The sequence below is a fragment of the Monodon monoceros genome, unplaced genomic scaffold (genome assembly GCF_005190385.1).
Source record: "Monodon monoceros isolate NGI ecotype Baffin Bay Population unplaced genomic scaffold, NGI_Narwhal_1 Super_Scaffold_22, whole genome shotgun sequence".
Lineage (NCBI taxonomy): Eukaryota > Metazoa > Chordata > Mammalia > Artiodactyla > Monodontidae > Monodon > Monodon monoceros.
Genome location: NW_021703779.1, coordinates 59,655,056 through 59,674,285, shown reverse-complemented (window position 1 = coordinate 59,674,285; position 19,230 = coordinate 59,655,056). Strand labels below are relative to the sequence as shown.

The window sequence follows — 19,230 nt, the reverse complement described above, 5'->3', positions numbered from 1 at the left end:
GTAAAATTGATTGTGATTGTACAACTCTGAGTACACTAAAAAAAAAAACCCTGAATTTTACACTTTGAACGGGCAAATTGTATGGGATGTGTATTGTATCTAATTAAAGCTGTAAAAAATGTACTTCTTCCATGGAGCTTTCCCTTTCTACTACAGTCCACATTAATCACTCCATTCTCTCAACTCCTACAGCTTTTCAAAACTGTACTGCACAATTTAGCACTCAGTTAAACTACCTGATAATGTTTATTATTATCTTATGTAGAGCCTTGACTTGTCAGCCTGACTACAATTTTCCTGAGAGGAATGAATGAGTCTTCTGTTTCTCAGATACCTCTAAACCACCTAACATATAACTGGGCACATAGTAAGTACTCAGTAAATACTTGGTGGTTGTGAAGAATTGATTACATGTGCTTTTTTTCACACACGTGTGTTGCACACACACGGAAGTTGGAGGGAACGAATACAATCTTAGATAGTGAGGTGAGAGAACGACACTATGTGAAACTGCAGAATACAAGATTTATTCAAGGGAAAAAAACAGAATGGTTGGGACACTTTTGTTCTCCCCTCCTTCTGCCTCCTGCTGCTCAATGACACCACATGGCCAACCATATCCTGGTCTCTGAGATCCTAAGGGAGTCACTGAGGTCCGATCTAGACACTTGACTGTCTGGTGTCACTACTCCCCCATCACTTCCTCCTCTTCCTCCTCCTCTGTCCAGCTCAGGTCATCATCTGAATCCTCAGATTCTTCCTCATCCATCTCTAACCCAACCCCTGCCTTAGCCTTCTCAGCCAGTGCATCGGGGTGCTCCAGCTGGGCCCAGGATCCTGGGTCAGCCTTGACCAGGGAGATTTCAACCCGAGATGGCATCAAGGAGACAGAGCTCTGCTCCACGTTTATGACCTGAGGAGGAGGGAAAGATAGTGGAACACAGAAGAGAAAATGAGGAAATCAAAGGGATTGGAGTCAGGGTAGGATGGTGATGAATGACAGGGAGAAAAATAAAAAATGCAAGGTGGGGAAAAACATAGGGAAGAAATAAGTAAGGGAGAGAGAGAAAGAGGAAAGAAAGGGGAGTTGGCGGGGGGGGGGAGAGGGAGAAAAAGAGGGAGGAAGAGGGAGAGAGAGAGAATATCAAAGCAAATGAAGAGAAAACCTCCACTTTCCCACTACAACTCCTTCCCTCAAGACACCCTCTATTCATTCCAGCCTGGCCCTTCTTTTTACCCTATCTGCCTCCCCCTCCTGTGCCCCCTTATCTTCACTTACCCCCCAGAGCTTCATCTGTGCTTGGAACACACGGTTACCATCAAAGACAATGTGGACATGAAGCTGAGAGAAAAGAATTACAGGGGTAGTAACAATCCCAGAAGGTCAGAACAAGTAATTACGACAGAGAAGCAGGCCAGTGGTGTAATCCCTACATCCACGGGTCAGCCAGATAACCCTGACCTAACAGCTCTACCTTCTTCTCAGAGGACTATGGAGCCTACATGTTTACTGCCTACGACGACTCTGCCTGTAAGATTATAATATCACCCAATTCACTGGCTTCCCATCCAGCATCAGACATTCCTCACCTCAGTTTGACTGGCCTTCACCCAGTTGAACGCAGGAAGTGGAATCTGGCCGTACACAGTCACCACTACTAAGGAATCTGTCTGGTGCCAATCATGACGGCAAGACGCTGGCAGCTAAAAAGAAGACGTGAAAAGTGGGTGGTAAGAATGAACTCTTAACCCAAGGGGCGTTCTCATGGTATATGTGGAGAAGAGACAGAGAGTGTCAGAAAGATTAACACTACCTCATATTGCAAAACCACTGGGCTGGTAAAGGATAAGGAGCAGAATCTTATTTGGTCCATGCAAAAGGGAGAAGATACAGAGCTTGGCCATGAGGTACAGGGAGAAGAAATTATTTTGGAATTGGGTTCTAATCAAGAGTTCAGGAAAGTCGGGACTTACCTGCTTCCCCCAGTCATGTCTACCAACTCTGCACCCTGGCTGTGCCAGGAATGCCCCAAAATCCAGGGTCTGGATACCACAACAACTCCAAGATTTCATCCTGAGGTAGGAATAGAATTCAACTGACTCTCCTTTCCCCTCCCCGCAAGCCCCCACTTCCATCTTAAGGTCAACATTGGGAGAAACCTGTCTCACAGCCCACCCAGTCCCCTCCATCACCCCTCATGGAATCGAGGTGCTCCTGGGTGGTAGGTACATGGAGTAGCATCACTCTCCGGGCCTTGGTAAACCTAAGACAGATAAAGGAGAATCAGGAAAAGAATTGGGTCACTTAAAAATGTACCCTATGCAGCCTCATATCTATACCCAGTCATCCCTCAGGCATGGCATCTCTCAACCACATGCTTGAGTCCTCCACAAACTCACTCACAGCATCACATCCTGGGTTCTGGCAGCTGGCACCAGTCTGGATCAGACTACTGTCAAGTCCTGGGCAAAGGAAACAGAGTCAGGAACCCTATTCATTTCCTCCACCCAACTGCCACTTTCACTAAATTCCTGCCTGTGAAGCCTGTCCTACTAAAGACCCACTTACCTGCTCCAGGTTCTTGGTCTAATTCCTTCTGTTCCAGTGCCATTCCCAGGGCTTGAGATATATTTAGCGGAAGCAGCTTTGGAGGCAACTCTGACCTAGGGAGTATGGGTGGGGTGATTTAGTCCTGACCCACTAACCGTGATCAACAGCGCCAACCTTCCCACCAGTAGTAATGGAATTAAAGAAGTCTGGTGAAAGTGGAGCAGAGTTAGAGAAGATGGGTAGCAACCCCATTGCCAATTTTCTTCTCTGTGGACATGCCAAATCCTTGAACCCTGGGGAATTCCCCAGGGCTCCTCTTGCCCATCTATTCAGTTGCTCTAAATCCAACCATATTTCTCTGCAGAACTGCATCATTCCCTCTTCTTCTTCATCTAATTAGTTGTAGACCTAATATGACTTTCTTCTGTTGCTCATACTATTTCCACAAAATTAACTTATTCTTCTCTGCAGTCTCCTGGCTGCCAATACTACTACATCCTTTTCTTGATGCAAAACTTGTTTTAAAGCTCTTTTCCAAAAAGAAAAAAAAAGTAATTCTCAACAATCCCCCTTATATTATAACTAAGTATGTATTCACGAGAGGCTATTTACTCTATTGATTCAAAATACCTATCCCAGGGCTTCCCTGGCGGTCCAGTGGTTAACTGTGCTTCCACTGCATGGGCACGGGTTCAATCCCTGGTCAGGGAACTAAGATCCCACATGCCAGACGGAGCGGCCAAAAAAACCCAAAAAAAAACCCCACAGAATACCTATCCCATCACCCCGTACCATTTTAGCACAAAGGACATTATTTCCGGACACAAATTTCACCTAAGGCACCAAAGATACACCAAGCCTTGACCCTTGGGTCTCCTCACATCTCTAGTGACTAGTCCCCAAACCTCAATGACCCATTAATCATCCCTAGTAAGCTCTGTTAATATAGGAAAAACCCAGGGACCTCCTCCTCTTTACTTGGGCCTCTCCCGGCGCAAAGTCTCTGCTGACTTTGGAATCGTATTCGGAGGTTTTTGCTCCTGAAGTGAACTGCTTGTGGCAGGGCCCTCAGGTTGAGGGGTCTCAGGGAGCTTCTCAGCACAGTGTGGTCCCACAGTACAGCCCTAGTACAGATAAGGAGAGAGGATTAGGGATAGAATCCTTCTGTTAGGGGCAGAATCCCAGGAAGTAAAGAATTTACCTTGATGTTTAAGAACTCAGAGAAATCTACAGTTCGCTTCCGGCAGCAGGACCAACCCTGATAACAAGAGATCCAGCTCAGCTTAGATTCCTGGCTATATTTCTTTTGCGAAATGCTCTTGCTATCCCCCCCTTGCCTATTCCTCACCTTAAGTGCATCATGGAAGATTGGGACCCCAGGGTGATGGCAACAGGAATCTGTGGATACCGGTAGAAGGATCAAGGAAGGAAAGATACTATACCAAACATCACTTCTTACCTTTTTTCCAGGTTTATATGCTTACAGTCTTTCCATATGATGTAAAAAAAATCAGTAAAGACTGAAAATCACTCAGACCAATTAACTATGGCAGGTACACTAAATTTTTCTTTTCTTTCTTCAACAGACTGCCCACAGCTGACAACTCCCCCAGCACTCACAGAGCTCCTGACAAGGTCAGGATTACTCACCAGGAAGGTTGGTTTGGGGGTCAAAGTGCTGCCCACAGCCTTTGTTACGGCAGAGTAGAGACATGGAGGCGTTGGTAGAATTATTGAAAGGGTGTTTCAAGGAGTCTGGCTGCCGAGTGGGGAACACCTCTTAGTCTGGAGGCTTTTAGCTGCCTGGAAGGGCCAGCTGTTTCTATCTTTAGTTCAGGAGGCGTACACCTCCTAACATGGGCAAGGGAACTTCAATTGGTCTGCCCAGCCAATAGGAAAGAGCTCAGGAACATTTTAGCTCTGAGGCTCAAGAAAAAAGGATCAAGCAGAGTAGGGCTTGGAACTTGGGTGAGGTCAGCTAACCACTGCTGAGACGGTTTTAGATTTACCATGCCAATTCCAAGCCTCTGACATACCAGCAGCTGCTCAGAAATGAATACCAATTTTGAGCCCCCTCCCAGCTTGAAGGTATCCCAATTCCTCCCGCCCATTTTCTCCCTTTCAGAGCAGCAGCTTTCCTCCCATCCTCATTACTTCTGTGTTACCACCAATAGCCCCGGATCTTTGTCAACCACTTCAGTCATAGCATGCATCCAACCTCCCCATGTTTGCCTAGATGGGTGATTAATACTTTAAGCAAAAGGTCATAAAGGATTATTCTTATAGCCTTGTGCTCATCTGAGGCAGAACTCCCCTCCCTCCTTGCCCCTTCAAAAACAGCACAGAAAATTAAAAGGCTTAAAATGTATTTTAATAAGTTGATGTTGCATTACTGCATTTCTCAGAAAAACTCCAAAGGTATCAGGGACAAATCAATCATGGTACACCAATAAAAAATGCACAGCATAACTACCTAAGATAGGCAAAGCTAAGAGCTACTGCCTGACCTTCAGCATACAGCAACCCTATTCTCAAGATTGTACTAGGCCTATCAAGAAAAGCTGTGAACAGCAATATCATAGACACAAAAGGGCCATTTCTGAGTTGTCCTTACCCAAGAAAAAGATGGAGGCAAGTTTAACACAACAGTTTTTTTAAAGATAAACTAAATGAAAATCTCTAAGAGAAAATGTCTTCCTTAGGACACAAAGGCATAATATATGGGATATAACAGAACCGTATGTATGTTGCCTGTGACCTCTGTGGACATCTGCCTGAATTCCCACCTGGGAGTGAATGGAGCAATGGGGCCAAGGTCATTGGGGGATGTTTGGTTTTTGTGGTATATGTGGCAGTGTCTCTGGGATGGGGGGTGTAAGGACAAGAAAGCAAATAGAACAGGGTGGACAAAGAGTGGAATGATTAAGATTAATGGCCCTAACTGGATCCATTTTGTCATGGCTCCCCGCCCCTCAGGCTCTCAACAATCACATGAAACTTTAGGAATGCACCACACAGAACTGGTTAGTTAAAGGATATACCACACAGAACTGATTTGTTAAATATCGCCCCTCCCTTACCCTCTGCCTCCAGCATACTCCCTAGAGTACTACAGGCAGGGAAGACCTAACTATCGGGAGGAATCCCTAACACTTTTCCAGGGTAGAATTCACCTAGTACACTTTTCCAGGGTAGAATTCAACTAGTCCAAAAAGGGTCCTTCTTTTAAGGGTTTTGGGAAACTAGACACTGCAATTTTTATTAGTATCGGCGACGTTTGTTTGGAGCAAATTCAGCTCCAGGAGCTGCACGGTTGAATGCAGGAGGGGTTCCACCAATTGCCCCAATTCCTTCCATTGTAGCAGCTTGGCCAAAGCGTTCAGTTGTTGGTGGAGTCTTAAAGAGAAAGAGAGCAATGTTATAATAGAACCTATGCCCTAGCTTCCCACCCATCTGTAGTCCCTCCCCAGAGGCCATTTCCACCCAACTATTCAAGGCTCCTGATGGTAGGGTTGACCAAGCCTGTTTAGAACTCTAGTGGCTATCCCTAAAAGGAAAGTAGCCTGAAATACAGTCCTACCCAACCATCCTACCTTTAACTTTTTATTCGTATTTCTACATGCTAAGCAATATTACTTACTAAATTCCTAGGCTGGATAAGTGCTAGCCAAGTCCTTTTTCCTGAACCAGGTATATGGACGAGGGCAGGCCATCACTCTTCAGCAACCTTAAGCCTATCTAACTGAAACATTTTGACAGTAGAACTAAAACCACCTCAGGATTGTATGAGCCATAAAGCTTTTGGACTCACACATCTATTTTATGTGATAATGCCTAGCCTTCGTTGCCTTCCCTCCAAAGAAGAACCTGTTCACCCAGGGTAGCAACTAAACAGTCAATCAAGACTACCCAGTCAGACAGTTATTTGCTTAACTCCTGGGTAAAATATAGTTTGAGACTGGGTTTGCACAAGACTCCAAACAAAGATCTTGAGGTAATATTTTATGGATAACAGTGATCCTAAAAACTGTTATCTGTAGCAAAATTGTGGCAGGCCCAGGGATCACGAAGGCAAAGTCTTTCCTCCTCCTATTACCATTTAGAGTTACTATAAGGCCCTGCAGTTTATTACCAATCCCAAGGTTCCATCTGGCATCATAGTGGCAGGTCCTGGAGGAGCTGGGGTACCAGCTGGCACAGGAGCAGGGGGCATAGCGCCTCTGTTGTTTATGCCCATAGCACCTAAAGCAGAGCAGTGTGATCAGTATAGGAGACAGAGATTGTCAGTCTTTTTCTATGCCAAAGGAAATAATTCAAGATCTCTGGGCTAAGACATGTTACCCTCCCACCAAAATGATGCTCCCAGAAATGTCAAGCCTCTTAAATTTGGGCTAGGTAGGAGAAGCTACCTAGTTTACCAGAGACGAGACAAAAAAGGAAATCAGAGCCATTAACCCCTTAAGTCCTTACCTCCCATAGCCATCTGGCCCATTCGTATCTCCTGCTCTCTCTGAAAAACAAAAAATACTCAAGACAGTCCACGACAGCACTGCATTCATTCTACCACAATCCACTGAGGCCCACATACTAAGGGAAGTAGACAGTGATAACACATCCTAAGTGCACTGAGACCAAGCTGAGGAAGAACATCAACAACAGCTCCTTGAACTCATTACAGCTGTACAATGAATTCAAGATTAGAGCTACTAGGACACAAGTCAGGGTTTCCTATTAGGAACAGAAGGAAAGATGAAAGAAAAGGAGAGACATAGCTGATTTCTTCTAGGGCTCCAACCTGTACAACTGCCAAGGACATCAGAAGACCAGTCAAGGCTGCTACAGGACTGGGTCTATCTGATCCTGCAGTCACTGAGTTTAAACAGCATACAATGGCCTCCCAGCTTTTCATCCTAAATTGCCTGTGAGGCAAGAAGAGTTCCTCTTCAAACCTTACCTTTCCTTCCTATGAATGCTTCTTTCTATAAGGAGTGTCATAGAATGGAAAAATTGGTCATAGCCTAGTGTGTTTTAATAATCCTAATGGATAATTCATGATGAGTTTTTCATATCATGGGCACATGGGAGATAATACCGCATCAGGGAATGTTCCCTTGAATCCTTCCTGCTGTCGTCGCATCATTTCTTCTTGTTGCCGCCGCATCTCTTCCTCACGGCGCCTGCGCTCCTCTTCCTGCCTAACAGAGAAGTCACCAAGATATTTAAGCAGAGGCATTCCAAAACTCGAACAGATTATCTTAATAGGGGACTCAGCCAAGGAGATCAAGAGCCTACTGAAAACTATCATAGCTCTCCAGGAAACTCACTGTTAAATGTGCCCAGCCCTAAAACAACCCAGATGTGTCCTTCAGGGAAAAAAGTTCTTTCCCAAAGGAGCCAGTCTCATAAGACCAGCACTCAGCTGCTTTCCTCTTTAGTGCAGTCCCAGGAACTCCTAGAACCATGGGTACCTGAAACATCTCCCATCTAAAGGGAGAACTTGAGAAGCAGCCAGGAAATATTTGCCAACATATTTACAAATGCATGAGGTAGCATGGTGGTAGGAAACAGGAGAGAGACATTACATTTTTAAGTTGTCAGATAAAAAGGGTTGGAGAAAAGAGTTACCTGAGCTCCAGCTGCTTTCGTTTTTGCACTTCTTGATTGTGCAGCTCTTCCATCCTCCTAAGTTCTTCTTGACGCCTCATCAAATCTATGAAAACAACAGACTGATTGAGAGTATTCTTCATGATCCTCATATAGGGCCAGTAATTTTCCATAAAGATAGATCCAGAAAGCAAAGGGGATATTTAATCCCTGAGTGGCCATCCGAGGTATCCAGATTCCAAAAATGAAGTCAAACCTATTATTTCCTTCTCCACAGAATCCAGTATCCTCTGCCACATCTCCAAGCTCATTTGCCTACCAAGATCAACAAAATATTTCAGAGAATAAAAGTTGAAGTTTAGGCCTTTCTCTACTGATTGATAAAGAAACTCCTGAAAAAAGTTACTCTGTCCTCCTTCTAGTTATAAGACTTACAGGCCGATACTCACCCTGCCTCATTAGCATGACCTGGTGCTCATGGCGAGCGGCCTCCATCTCCATCTCCAGCTTCTCACGAGCTTCCTTAATGTTTCGGTCCACTTGGTCCTGCTGCTGCTTCTCCATCTCAATAAGTGCCTTCCAGCGCATGGCATACTCATACTCAAAGGAGCCAGGCTGTGCAAATCTGGGTGGCTGCTCTCGCTCCCTATACACAAGGTTCCTAGGTTACTAAAACTTTTGTCCAAGATTTTCCCAACGAAACACTACATTCCTCCCGAGGGCCAAGACGATGGCTGCCAGTGAACACATACAGCAAAGATGTGCCTCTTTTACACATCTCTTTACAAGCTTCCTTAAGAACAGGCAAACACCTAACAGGGAATCTATCAGGACCACATACTTGTGAAATTGCTGGTTCTTTATAACCAGCTTCTCTGGGAGTCCCTCTTCATCATCTAACTGGTCCATGGGCTCCACAGTCACAGGTCGAGGAAATCTGGGAGAGAGACGCTCAGTGTTAATCAAATTATACCAGCACAGTGAACTAGTTAGGGGTCAGGACTGGACAATTAAACATACTTCTGAAGGGGTTTTTATACCCAGTCCTAAGTAACCATGCCCTTTTAATGGCATTATGTGGAATCTGGGGTTGACAGGATAGAGTCACGTTTCAGATCTCTGAATACAGTCTTTAAGTAGGTGGAGGACTTAAGTGCAGCCTTTATTTATTTATTTTTAAATTTTATTTATTTTTTTGGCTGCATTGGGTCTTTGCTGCTGCGCATAGGCTTTCTCTAGTTGCGGTGAGCAGGGGCTACTCTTCGTTGTGGTGTGGGGGCTTCTCATCATGGTGGCTTCTCTTGTTGAAGAGCACTGGCTCTAGGCACACGGGCTTCAGTCGTTGTGGTATGTGGGCTCAGTATTGTGGCGCATGGGCTTAGTTGCTCCGTGGCACGTGGGATCTTCCCGGACCAGGGATCAAACCCATGTCCCCTGTATTGCCAGACAGATTCTTAACCACTGGGCCATCAGGGACGTTCCAAGTGCAGCCTTTATATATGGTATCTACAGAACTCAAGGTAACAACTTGGGGTAAATACTAAGAGAGATGCTACATGCACAAAACAACTTTTTAGAGTTCTAAAACTTCACCATAAGGGGAGACTTAACACTGATTAAATGACAACCTACTGAAAGACTGCAAAGGTTTATTTTTTAATCCTCATACCATTTCCATTAATTTAAGAGTACACTGAAAACTCTACTAGAGCTGATTTATATCAAAAGTCTTTAAATGAACACAGGAACATGGTTCTTAAAGGCTAGCTCCCCAGACCACAGAAGGAAGTAGCATTTAAGGTATGTTTCTGAAAATGACCCCTCACTCACGTGGTTAGCAGGAAGGAGCCTTCACTGCATCTGTCCAGAGCTTTCCGAGCCGCTGGCTTCCCTGAGAATTCAACAATGCCTTTTCCTGAGGGCCTTCCTCGATCATCCACAATGACTACAGCCCTCTCCACCTGGCCGAACACAGAAAAGGCTTCCTCCAGCAGTTCATTGGACACATACTGAGGAAGGTTTCGGACTGTAAGGGATGCACTATGGCAGGCAAAGCGCACACGCAGCTGCTTTCCACGGAGCGGCATGTTGTCCAGTTCCACTTTGGCAATCTCTGCTAGGGTTCGTGTTTCCTAGGAAGCAGAGGAAAGTCAGAATAACTCAGTTGGACGAAGATCACCTACACAGCCATCAAGAGCCTCAAGAAGAATAGCTCAATGTCTCCAAAAAAACCCAAAAAACCCTTGGCAACAAGCATACAAAGAAACATGGATAGAACTGGAAGAATGGAGTCAGGTGTTTCAGATAACTCTTTGGTTAGCCTAATTTCTCTGATGGTCTTGCAATATATCAACTGGAAATTCTAGAGTTAATACCACTTACATGGTCACTGGTATCATAGGCTATTCTCTGAAGTGTTAACAGATCATCTGGACAAGAATGACCATCATAAAGCCTACCCTTAAAATACAGCAGCCAGAATTATTTTAATTTTTGCTAGCTACATACAAGTTTAACCAGAATCACTACGCCCTACAAGAGGCCTCTTTAGAACCACAGACCTTGATGGGACCCTCCACATTACTGAAGAGGAAGCTGAGCCCTAGAAAAAATGACTTGCCTATATAGTTAGTGGTAGATCTGGAATGAAGACTAGTTCTGACCGTAACATCCAGTGATCTTGCTAGCACATTATGTCCCTCATTTATGGAGCTAGATAATGCCCAGAAAGGTTTCCCCCATGCACTTAAACAAATTTCCTAAATCAAATCAGATTTTTTAAAAGACCTACACTTAAAATTTTTTAAAAAATAGATACAAATAAAACTGTTCCCTCAACGTTTTGACGAATCTTAAGTGAGATAACATATGTGTGTAAGGGCTTTGGAAATAAATTATATAAACCTTGATCATTACTAAAATAAAAACCTTTTTTCATTTTTTTTTGGGATAAAGTCTAATTTATTAAAATATTTGTGGGGAGCAGTAAATAGAAGGGTAGAGATAAAACAAAATTAACTATGAGTTGATAGTTACTGAAGCTGGGTAACGAGTACATGCAGGTCCATTATACTATTCGCTCCACTTCTGTATGTTTAAAATTTCCGAATTAAAACAAAAAAAGTTCCAAAGGGCATACTTTATCCCCAGAGTCCTAGGCAAATAAACCTATGTTGTCCTTGAAACAAAACAAAAACCTATGAGGAAAAATTAAAATAAAATCTGCATTTTTGTCCTGTTCCACCAACTATAACTATAAGCTTTTAATATCATCTGAGAATTATTTCTACTGCCTAACTTTCCATATCCATCATTGCCCAGCTTCCCCACCTTTTAGAGCACATGCTCTAAAAGCCCACAGTTGCTCACCAAGCGGATAAAGCCAAAGCCCTTGTCCTTATGAATGAAGACTTCGCCTGCCTTCCCATATTTCTCAAATAGTTTCCTCATTTCCTCCTCAGTGATGTCAGGAGGAAGATTGCCCACAAAGAGCCGGCTACGCTGGGTGAAGGTCTTCTCTCCTGGTTTCCTAAAATTCTTCAGGTCAATAGTCAAGCCTTCATCTGAGAGAAGACACACAGTCACATTCTCAAAGAGTTACAACTGCCGCTAGATGGGCAATATAATTGCTGTAGAGAAGTCAAACACCATTTCCCAATGGAATCTATCCACTAACCACTTATCGGTAAATTGCACCTTAGAATGTGAAAGCAGTAGGCAGAGATCTGGGGAGACTTCTCAACAACTCTACTATGGGCCAGGAGCCACCCCGGACTAACTCAGAGAGAGAAAGAGAAAATTAAGCAAGTCAAGGAGCCCTAGATCAGAAGGGATCAGATTTTTACATTTAAAACATAATTGTTCCATTTCCCAATCCCTCACTAATCTTCATAACCTTAACAGTTCCCATTCTTTCAGGCTTGGGGTAATGGAATGAAAAGAATGAGTTAGGGAAGAGTATTCTTTGTAGGAATCTCTGGAAATAAAAGAGGGTTGAGGTTGGTTGTAGTCTTAGAGGCACACAACAGGTGCTCAAAATTTGCTGAATGGATGGAAACATACCTTTAAAGACCTTTTACTCTGATTAAAAATGGAGTGGCACACAGACTTCCCTGGTGGCACAGTGTACAGGACTCCGGGCTCCCAATGCAGGGGGCTCGGGTTTGATCCCTGGTCAGGGAACTAGATCCCACATGCATGCCAAGGCTGGGAGTGAGTTCGCATGCCACAACTGGGAAGCTTGCCTGCTGCAACTAAGACCCGGTGCAATCAAATAAATAAATAAATATTTTTTAAAAAAATGGGGTGGCACAGGCCCCAAGATAAAAATATAATACTTAATACCAGATTTCTTCTCCATTAAGTCTTAAAGACCTTTTCTATATTTTCTCTATGTACTAGTCATCTGATGATTACCTCTAAGAACCAAGCTCTGAGGTAAAGCATGCAGCCATCTGTTTATCAACAGAATGTGCCAATGCAGCAAAGCAACCTGTACTCAACTGCTATCCTACATGTCTGCTCCTTATTTCAGAGAATCAGCCTTTTTCTATCCTAAGTATTAAGAGGTAAATAGAGAAAAGAACAACAAAGGTGTGCTACAAAGGCCCATTACTTTATAATCCCAAGAATCTAATCTAAAAATCAAGAAACTATTCCCAAGAAGGGACCTATTTCTACCCCACTACCTAGCATGTACTCACTTTGGCTGCTGGCTTGTTGCCCATTTGCAGGTATTGGTGGAGGTGGTGGCTGCTGCTGTTGCTGCTGGTGGTGCTGCTGATGGTGATGCTGATGATGTTTCCTTGGAGTGTGGTTTTGTTTCTCCAAGTTAAAAGTTTTATTGCTCTGCATTTTTGCACCCTAAAAAGAAACGGTAGAAGGTCAAATACATTCAGTGCTAAGAGCACAATCAGCCATCTTCCTGATGACTTGTATGTCATTAATCACCTTTGGTATTATTTTTAACAAGTATGGCAAAGGAGTACAATTCAAAAATCTAAAAACCACCAGCACTAGCAGTTATGTTGTACATAGAAACTAGACAAGTACTAGATAAGAACAGCTTGCACTAGAATGACTTGAGGAAACTTCCAGTTCAGTAACTATATGGATTAATAGGAAACTACTTTCCCAAAAGAATCTACTCCCTAAAAATTGGCCTTATCATAATATTAAAGCACACTTTAAAACACAATGACTAAAACAGATTCTAGTTATCACAAGGACTAATAATAAGTCTTGTTCTTCTCTGGTACCTTGCAGTCCTAGCTTACAGTAGATACTGTGGAATGAACAGCAGGAAAAGTATGGGCTGTGGAGTTAGATATACTTAGATTTGAAGCATGGTCCTAATACTTACTTACTAGCCATGTACTACTTAGTAAATTACTTCTGCACCAGTTTCTTAAGTTGTTATAAAGGGAATAATAAAAATACCTACCTCTCAAAGTAGCTATAAAGATTAATGAGTATGTGAAAACACTAGTTCTGTACTGGCATATACTAAACACTTGGTAAATACTGCTATTAATCACAATGGAAAAATAAACGACTACCAAAGCAATAAAAGCAGCAAATACAAAATTATACACTCATAAAATCTTAAATTCTGTCATTTAAAAATCAACATAAGGGAGTTCCCTGGTGGCCTAGTGGTTAGGATTCTGGGCTTTCACTGCTGTGGCCTGAGTTAAATCCCTGGCTGGAGAACTGAGATCCCATAAGCCACACAGGTGTGGCCAAAAAAAAAAAAAAAAAAGCAGCATAAGATTAAATGAAAACTCCTGGTATAATCCAGACTGAATACACAAGTTGATGGTTTTAAAATGGAAATTTCCTAATGGATCAGGTTAACAAAGTGAGGACCATCTTCCTCATCCAAAGGCAGTTCTCCAGTAAATTAAAGGGCAAAATCAATCCTGAATCTTTTCCCCTCAACACAGGACCCTCCAGTCAGATTTAACTGAAGGAAAGATGCAGAAAAGGACCTTTTCCCTGAATACTCTATTATTAACATCATGATTCCTTTAAAATAAATTATATTCCTCAGACAAAAAAAATGTGACAAAGGCTTAGTAACTGTTGATTTTGGATTATGGGTATATAAGAATACTTCTATGTGTATAAAAACTTTCTAATACATTTTATATCATATCCCACCAAAACTGAAAACATCAATGCAATTAAGTTCTGTATCCAAAAGTTGTTTCATAAGACAATAGATAACAAGAGCTATCAAGATGTTCCTATTCTTTTAACTCAGGAATTCTACTTCCAGTAATTTATCCTAAGAATATCATTTTAAAATTTAAAACTACATCCAAGAAATACTCACTGTTATGGGCTTTCTGGTAACAAAAATGATAAAAATGACTTAGGTACCCAAAATTAGGGGCAGTGTTTTTAATAAATTGTGGTACATCTATACAACGGAATGTTACATGGCATTAAAAATTATAAAGACCACGTAAACATTAAAAATGTTTGATGCTTTAAGAGGGGAAGTGTTTTTTTAAATGCATGAATGTAGATAAGAAACAGAAGGTGGGCAAAAATGAAATCTGTCCTGCTTGTAAATTGGTAATTTTTTTTACTAATTTTTTAAACTAATTCATTCAACAAATATTCACTGAATGCTTACTATTTGCTAGGCACTATTCTAGGTGCTTGGGATGCCTCAATGAACAAAGCAGATTCTTGCCTTCAGCAGTGATAGCCTTCCAGTGAGAGAAAACAATATATATAATAATTAAATTACACAGTACTTAAGAAGAGGTTAAGTGTAGGGGAAAATAAAGAAAAGGGGGTGGAGGGGGGGAAAAAATGGACAGGGAGCGGAAGGGGGAAGATTGCAATTTTAAACAGACCTGTGAGGTTAGCCTCACTAGAAACCTGACATTCAAGCCAAGACTTGAATTCTCATTTGTATCATTTCATCAATCTTTTGTTTCTCATTAATAAGGTACAAAATACATCTTTAACATAGAAAACGTAGAAATAAAAATAAAGAAAACCCCAAAGACCCACCACTACAAAAGTCACTGTTAACATTTTGGTATACCCTTTCAGTCACTGATTTATAATTTGTATGTATTCTAAATGGTATATTCCATGTCACTAAATCTTCTACATTTACTGTTAGCAGACAAAGTATTCAGCTGTCAACCAAGCCCCTATTGTGTTGGGACACTTGGGCTGTTTCTAACTTTTCACCATTATAAACAATGCTCACAGCTAAATCTTGGGGCACCTCCATGACTAAATATTCCTCCCACAATTTCCATTTTTGCTTATTTACATTCAAAACATACACTATCATTTCAAAACTGCAATCATAAATGCATTGTTGTATATTCACCCTTTCCCCATTTCTATAGTGTCAACTTAATTATACTTGTTAATGGCTACATAAAGTCCAATTGGATGTACACTAATTTACTAAACTACTCCCTATGAGACATTTAGGCTGTTTTCAGCTTTTTCCTATTACAATGCTGAAATAAATACCTTCTTGCTTATAGCTTTCTGTTTATTTCCTTAGGATAAATTCTTAAAAATAGAATAATTAAATGCCTTTGTGACTCTTGCCACATAGTGTAACAACTTTAAGCACCATGAATAAGTGTACCAGTTTCACAGCAAATGGGATACCTTAAAAAATGTTTTTAAAAACAAGATATAAAAGTAGGAAATTAAAACACAAAATTTAAAGTCTACTCCAGCTACAGGTGAGGATAGGTAAGTGGGCATTAGAACCAGATCTTTTCCTATTTGAATCCCATGAATCAAACACCTCCATTCCCCTGACCCCAAAGTGACCTACAGCAGAAACTTGAATTATCCACAGCCATTTCTCCAACTAGTTCTTACCTCTGGCTAGAATCCAAGGAGCCTCTTTTTTTTTCCTCCAGCCTTTAATATAAGAGTCAGTGGCCCCAGCCTCAATACCCTGCATCCCATTCAGGAACCCACAATGTATATGTTAACAGAAATCCTTATAGCGATCCACTCAAAACTGAAATATTAAAAACTCTATATTTACATCCTAACCACACCTCACCACTCCATTTCAAAAAAAGCCATTTTACAACTTAGTAGAAATGATCTTGAGCACTGGGATGTCCTAAACCATTTAGAATTACTTCAAGGGAGGTTATTTTTGGTTTTAGAAAGTGTAGCCTGGTAGTTGAGATGATAATACCAGATATTTATTGACCACTATATGTCAGGCACTGTGCTAAGTCCGTATTATCTCATTTAATGCTCATAACTATCATTCTTCTGAATAAGAAAACTGATGCACATCCAAGGTCACACAAAAATGTGATGGAGCATGGAGTAGAACTCAGGTCTGTTGAACTCTAAAGCTCATACTCATCCCTATGCTACAAACTGTGTAATCAAGCTCACCTTGATTTTAGAGTTCAGAATCCAAAAAACTAAAATGTCACTTAACTTCTGAGCCTCAGTTTCCTCACCTGTAACATCTATCTCACAGGGCTGGTTATTTTGACTAAATGAGGTCACTTGTTCCTGCTGGCAACCACTACCCTTATTTCTACATATGGTGGGTGCTCCAGTTAGACAAATGTCATCAATTACATTCTTCCCCTGCTCTTCTGCATTCTAGCAAAAATATTTTTACAACCAAACTGCCTACCTTTTTGTGTTGAATAAATGTCTCCATACTGCCAATCTTTATAATCTTTCCTTTCAGTTTTTTATTTCCCAAGCAGGCATTCAACGGTGAACACTAAATATTGTATAAATCACCTAAAACAGTGCCCACAAAGTAGCAAGTAGTCAGTAAGTGTTGTCCCTATAATGTACTTCTGATGATGACCACCAATATAATTTGTAAGTATGTGCAGGTATCTTGGTAATAAATTCACTGCCCCCTAACCATGGGCCTCTGAGAAAAGAACAAAGCATAAAGATCATTACTAAGGATTTCTGTCTACTTATCTGCCCTTAAGTCTAACCCTGATGGACTTTCTTGAGAGAAAACACATATTTATGTTAGAAAAGCTGGTGCTATTTGCAACACAACTGCACAAATGTTGTTCAGGTACAGACCAAACACTACATCACATATATCTGAAATCTAAATAAATGTCCCCTTAATTTTCAGGAAAAGGATCAACTTTTTAAGTGGAAACTGTGGGGGTATATCTAGTAAAAGTCTACCAGACGGAGATGGCTGCCTGGATGTGCACCAGCCTGAAAGCTGTAGGAGACACTGGCATGGTAAGGTCCTTTCCTAAGAGTCTCTTAACACCTTTAGTAATAAGAAGTCGGACAAAGAAACAATGTAAGTGCAACCAGCACCCTCCCATTAGAGTTGCCAGACGTATCAAATAAAAACACACTACAGTTAAATTTGAATTTCAGGTGTTAAAAAATGAATGATTTTTAGTATAAGTCCCATGCAACGTATACTAAAAAATAATCTGTTGCCTACGTGAAATTCAAATCTAACGAGGTGTCCTGTATTTCATCTGGCAACTCTACCCCCTACATCTACCTCAACTTCCACCGAAGATAGCAAAGTGCCTCCCAGTCCTCTCTAACCTCGACTTCTCTGTTAAGAACACAAAGAAAAGCATCAACTTACGACAATAATTTTTCCAAATGTAAAATACCCGATAGAAAATCCATAACATTCATTTTCATTTTAAAAAGTGATGTCATAGATGGGTCGAGTAGCTAGGCAACAAGACCCAAAAAAAAAAAAAGCCTCCAGGAACCTGCCTAGGAAAGCGGCGAGGTCTGGACTAGCAGATGAACTTCCCAGCTAAGAGTTTCTACAAAAAAATATCGCTGGGAGGGGGGGCGCTTTCTCCTCCGGAATTAATGGCCTCAAGAGGTCGAGAGGAGGAGCACCCGACAAAGCGCCTCCTCCTGCAGCCGCGACTTCAGGGCTCTCGGATAATAGACCCCACACCCTCAGGCCCAGGTCGGCTCAAGGGCCGGGGAACTTACTGACAGGGCTCAGATTCCAAGATGTGTCGCACAAAGAAAAGAGGCGGGAAGGGAAACGGGAACCAGGTTAAAGCCGAAGGCGAGGCGAGGGGAGAGCGATGGGCCTCCGCGGGTGGGCTGAGGAGGCCGTGTGGCGGCGGGGACAAGGCCTCAAGAGGCCTCGGAACGAACGGCCCAACTCCCTCCAAACCCAGCCTCGCTCTCGCCTCTATCTTCACCGACTGTCGCGAAAAATCCTACTCCCCTCTCGAACAAGAACTAAGTCGTCCCCAAACTCACCCTCTACCGACTGTTTTCTCCTCAGAGTAAAGGCGACGCTACACGGCCTCCACCGTCCCGAGAAAAGAGCGCGCGACCGCCGGAAACCAGACGACGGAGCTCTGTGGCTCCCAAGGGCTACAAAGTGGCGTTCTCTATTGGTTATCTTACCTGCCAATCAACGTTTATCTCCAGAGGCGGAATCGGTTTTCCACGATTTCTTCGATCTTATTGGCTACCGAATGCGAAAGACTTGAGTTCGTGTGAACGACAGTTGGGGACAAAGAGCGAGGCTTTGTACCGAGTGCGCATGCGCAAGTTGCGTCCGCTAGAGGCGGAAAAGGAAGGGGGGAGGGGGATAAAGGGTTGGAAGGAGAGACGTCAACGGACTGACTGAAAGACCGAAAGACCAAGTGATGGGAGGGCGAAAGGAGAGGGGAAAAAAGGGGGAGAGGAAAGTGGAGAGTGAAACAGAAGGGGAGAAAATGTGCGCGTAGGCGTGCTCTGAGAATTCCTGCACTGCGCCTGTACAAGAAGCTAGAGTAACAATGTCATTGTATTCAGTGTAGTAGATCTAGACTTTGCCTACTGAAAAAATGCCCCGCCATGTTTCTTTTTTCACACTTCCTCATTAGGGCTTGCACTCTGACACTCCTTACTTAATCTGATTTTCTAGTTGCTTCTCCTGCTGCCGGGTTTACTCCTAAAGCCCAGCTGAAATAGTCATCACTATGGCTATGGTTATAGAAAGGGATGGGGGAGGGGGATCGATACTTTAGTCTCTGTGTGATTACAAAGAACTGTAACCAGTACCCTCATTTCCATGGTAACCA

General features: G+C 42.4%; 2 protein-coding genes across 2 annotated transcripts; both read right to left on the bottom strand.

Moving 5' to 3' along the window:
* Positions 1 to 505: 505 nt before the first annotated feature.
* On the bottom strand, positions 506 to 4,696 carry ITGB1BP2 (integrin subunit beta 1 binding protein 2). The gene is made up of 11 exons (XM_029240783.1): positions 4,202 to 4,696; positions 3,900 to 3,949; positions 3,753 to 3,809; positions 3,530 to 3,675; positions 2,570 to 2,664; positions 2,405 to 2,463; positions 2,194 to 2,264; positions 1,975 to 2,074; positions 1,591 to 1,704; positions 1,280 to 1,342; positions 506 to 913 (listed from the first exon to the last, which is right to left on the bottom strand). Exons 1-11 carry the CDS (start codon positions 4,263 to 4,265, stop codon positions 686 to 688), a joined length of 1,047 nt encoding a protein of 348 aa, XP_029096616.1. The 5' UTR covers positions 4,266 to 4,696; the 3' UTR covers positions 506 to 685.
* A 204-nt stretch (positions 4,697 to 4,900) lies between these two features.
* Positions 4,901 to 18,524, bottom strand: NONO (non-POU domain containing octamer binding). Its single transcript, XM_029240782.1, has 11 exons — positions 18,419 to 18,524; positions 12,859 to 13,018; positions 11,525 to 11,718; positions 9,986 to 10,287; positions 8,997 to 9,092; positions 8,605 to 8,801; positions 8,177 to 8,261; positions 7,644 to 7,746; positions 7,022 to 7,061; positions 6,684 to 6,793; positions 4,901 to 5,947 (listed from the first exon to the last, which is right to left on the bottom strand). The coding sequence occupies exons 2-11, from the start codon at positions 13,007 to 13,009 to the stop codon at positions 5,813 to 5,815; spliced, it is 1,413 nt and encodes a 470-aa protein (XP_029096615.1). The 5' UTR covers positions 13,010 to 13,018; positions 18,419 to 18,524; the 3' UTR covers positions 4,901 to 5,812.
* Between the last annotated feature and the right edge of the window lie 706 nt (positions 18,525 to 19,230).

Coding starts and splice junctions, on each gene's coding strand:
- NONO (XM_029240782.1), bottom strand. CDS start 13,009: ATGCAGAGCAATAAAACTTTTAACTTGGAGAAACAAAACCACACTCCA. Junction 10,288..11,524: donor GCTTTGGCTTTATCCGCTTG/GTGAGCAACTGT, acceptor TCTGCTTCCTAG/GAAACACGAACCCTAGCAGA. Junction 8,262..8,604: donor GGTCATGCTAATGAGGCAGG/GTGAGTATCGGC, acceptor TTGTTTTCATAG/ATTTGATGAGGCGTCAAGAA.
- ITGB1BP2 (XM_029240783.1), bottom strand. CDS start 4,265: ATGTCTCTACTCTGCCGTAACAAAGGCTGTGGGCAGCACTTTGACCCC. Junction 2,464..2,569: donor AGACCAAGAACCTGGAGCAG/GTAAGTGGGTCT, acceptor TCCTTTGCCCAG/GACTTGACAGTAGTCTGATC. Junction 2,075..2,193: donor GCACCTCGATTCCATGAGGG/GTGATGGAGGGG, acceptor TTCCTACCTCAG/GATGAAATCTTGGAGTTGTT.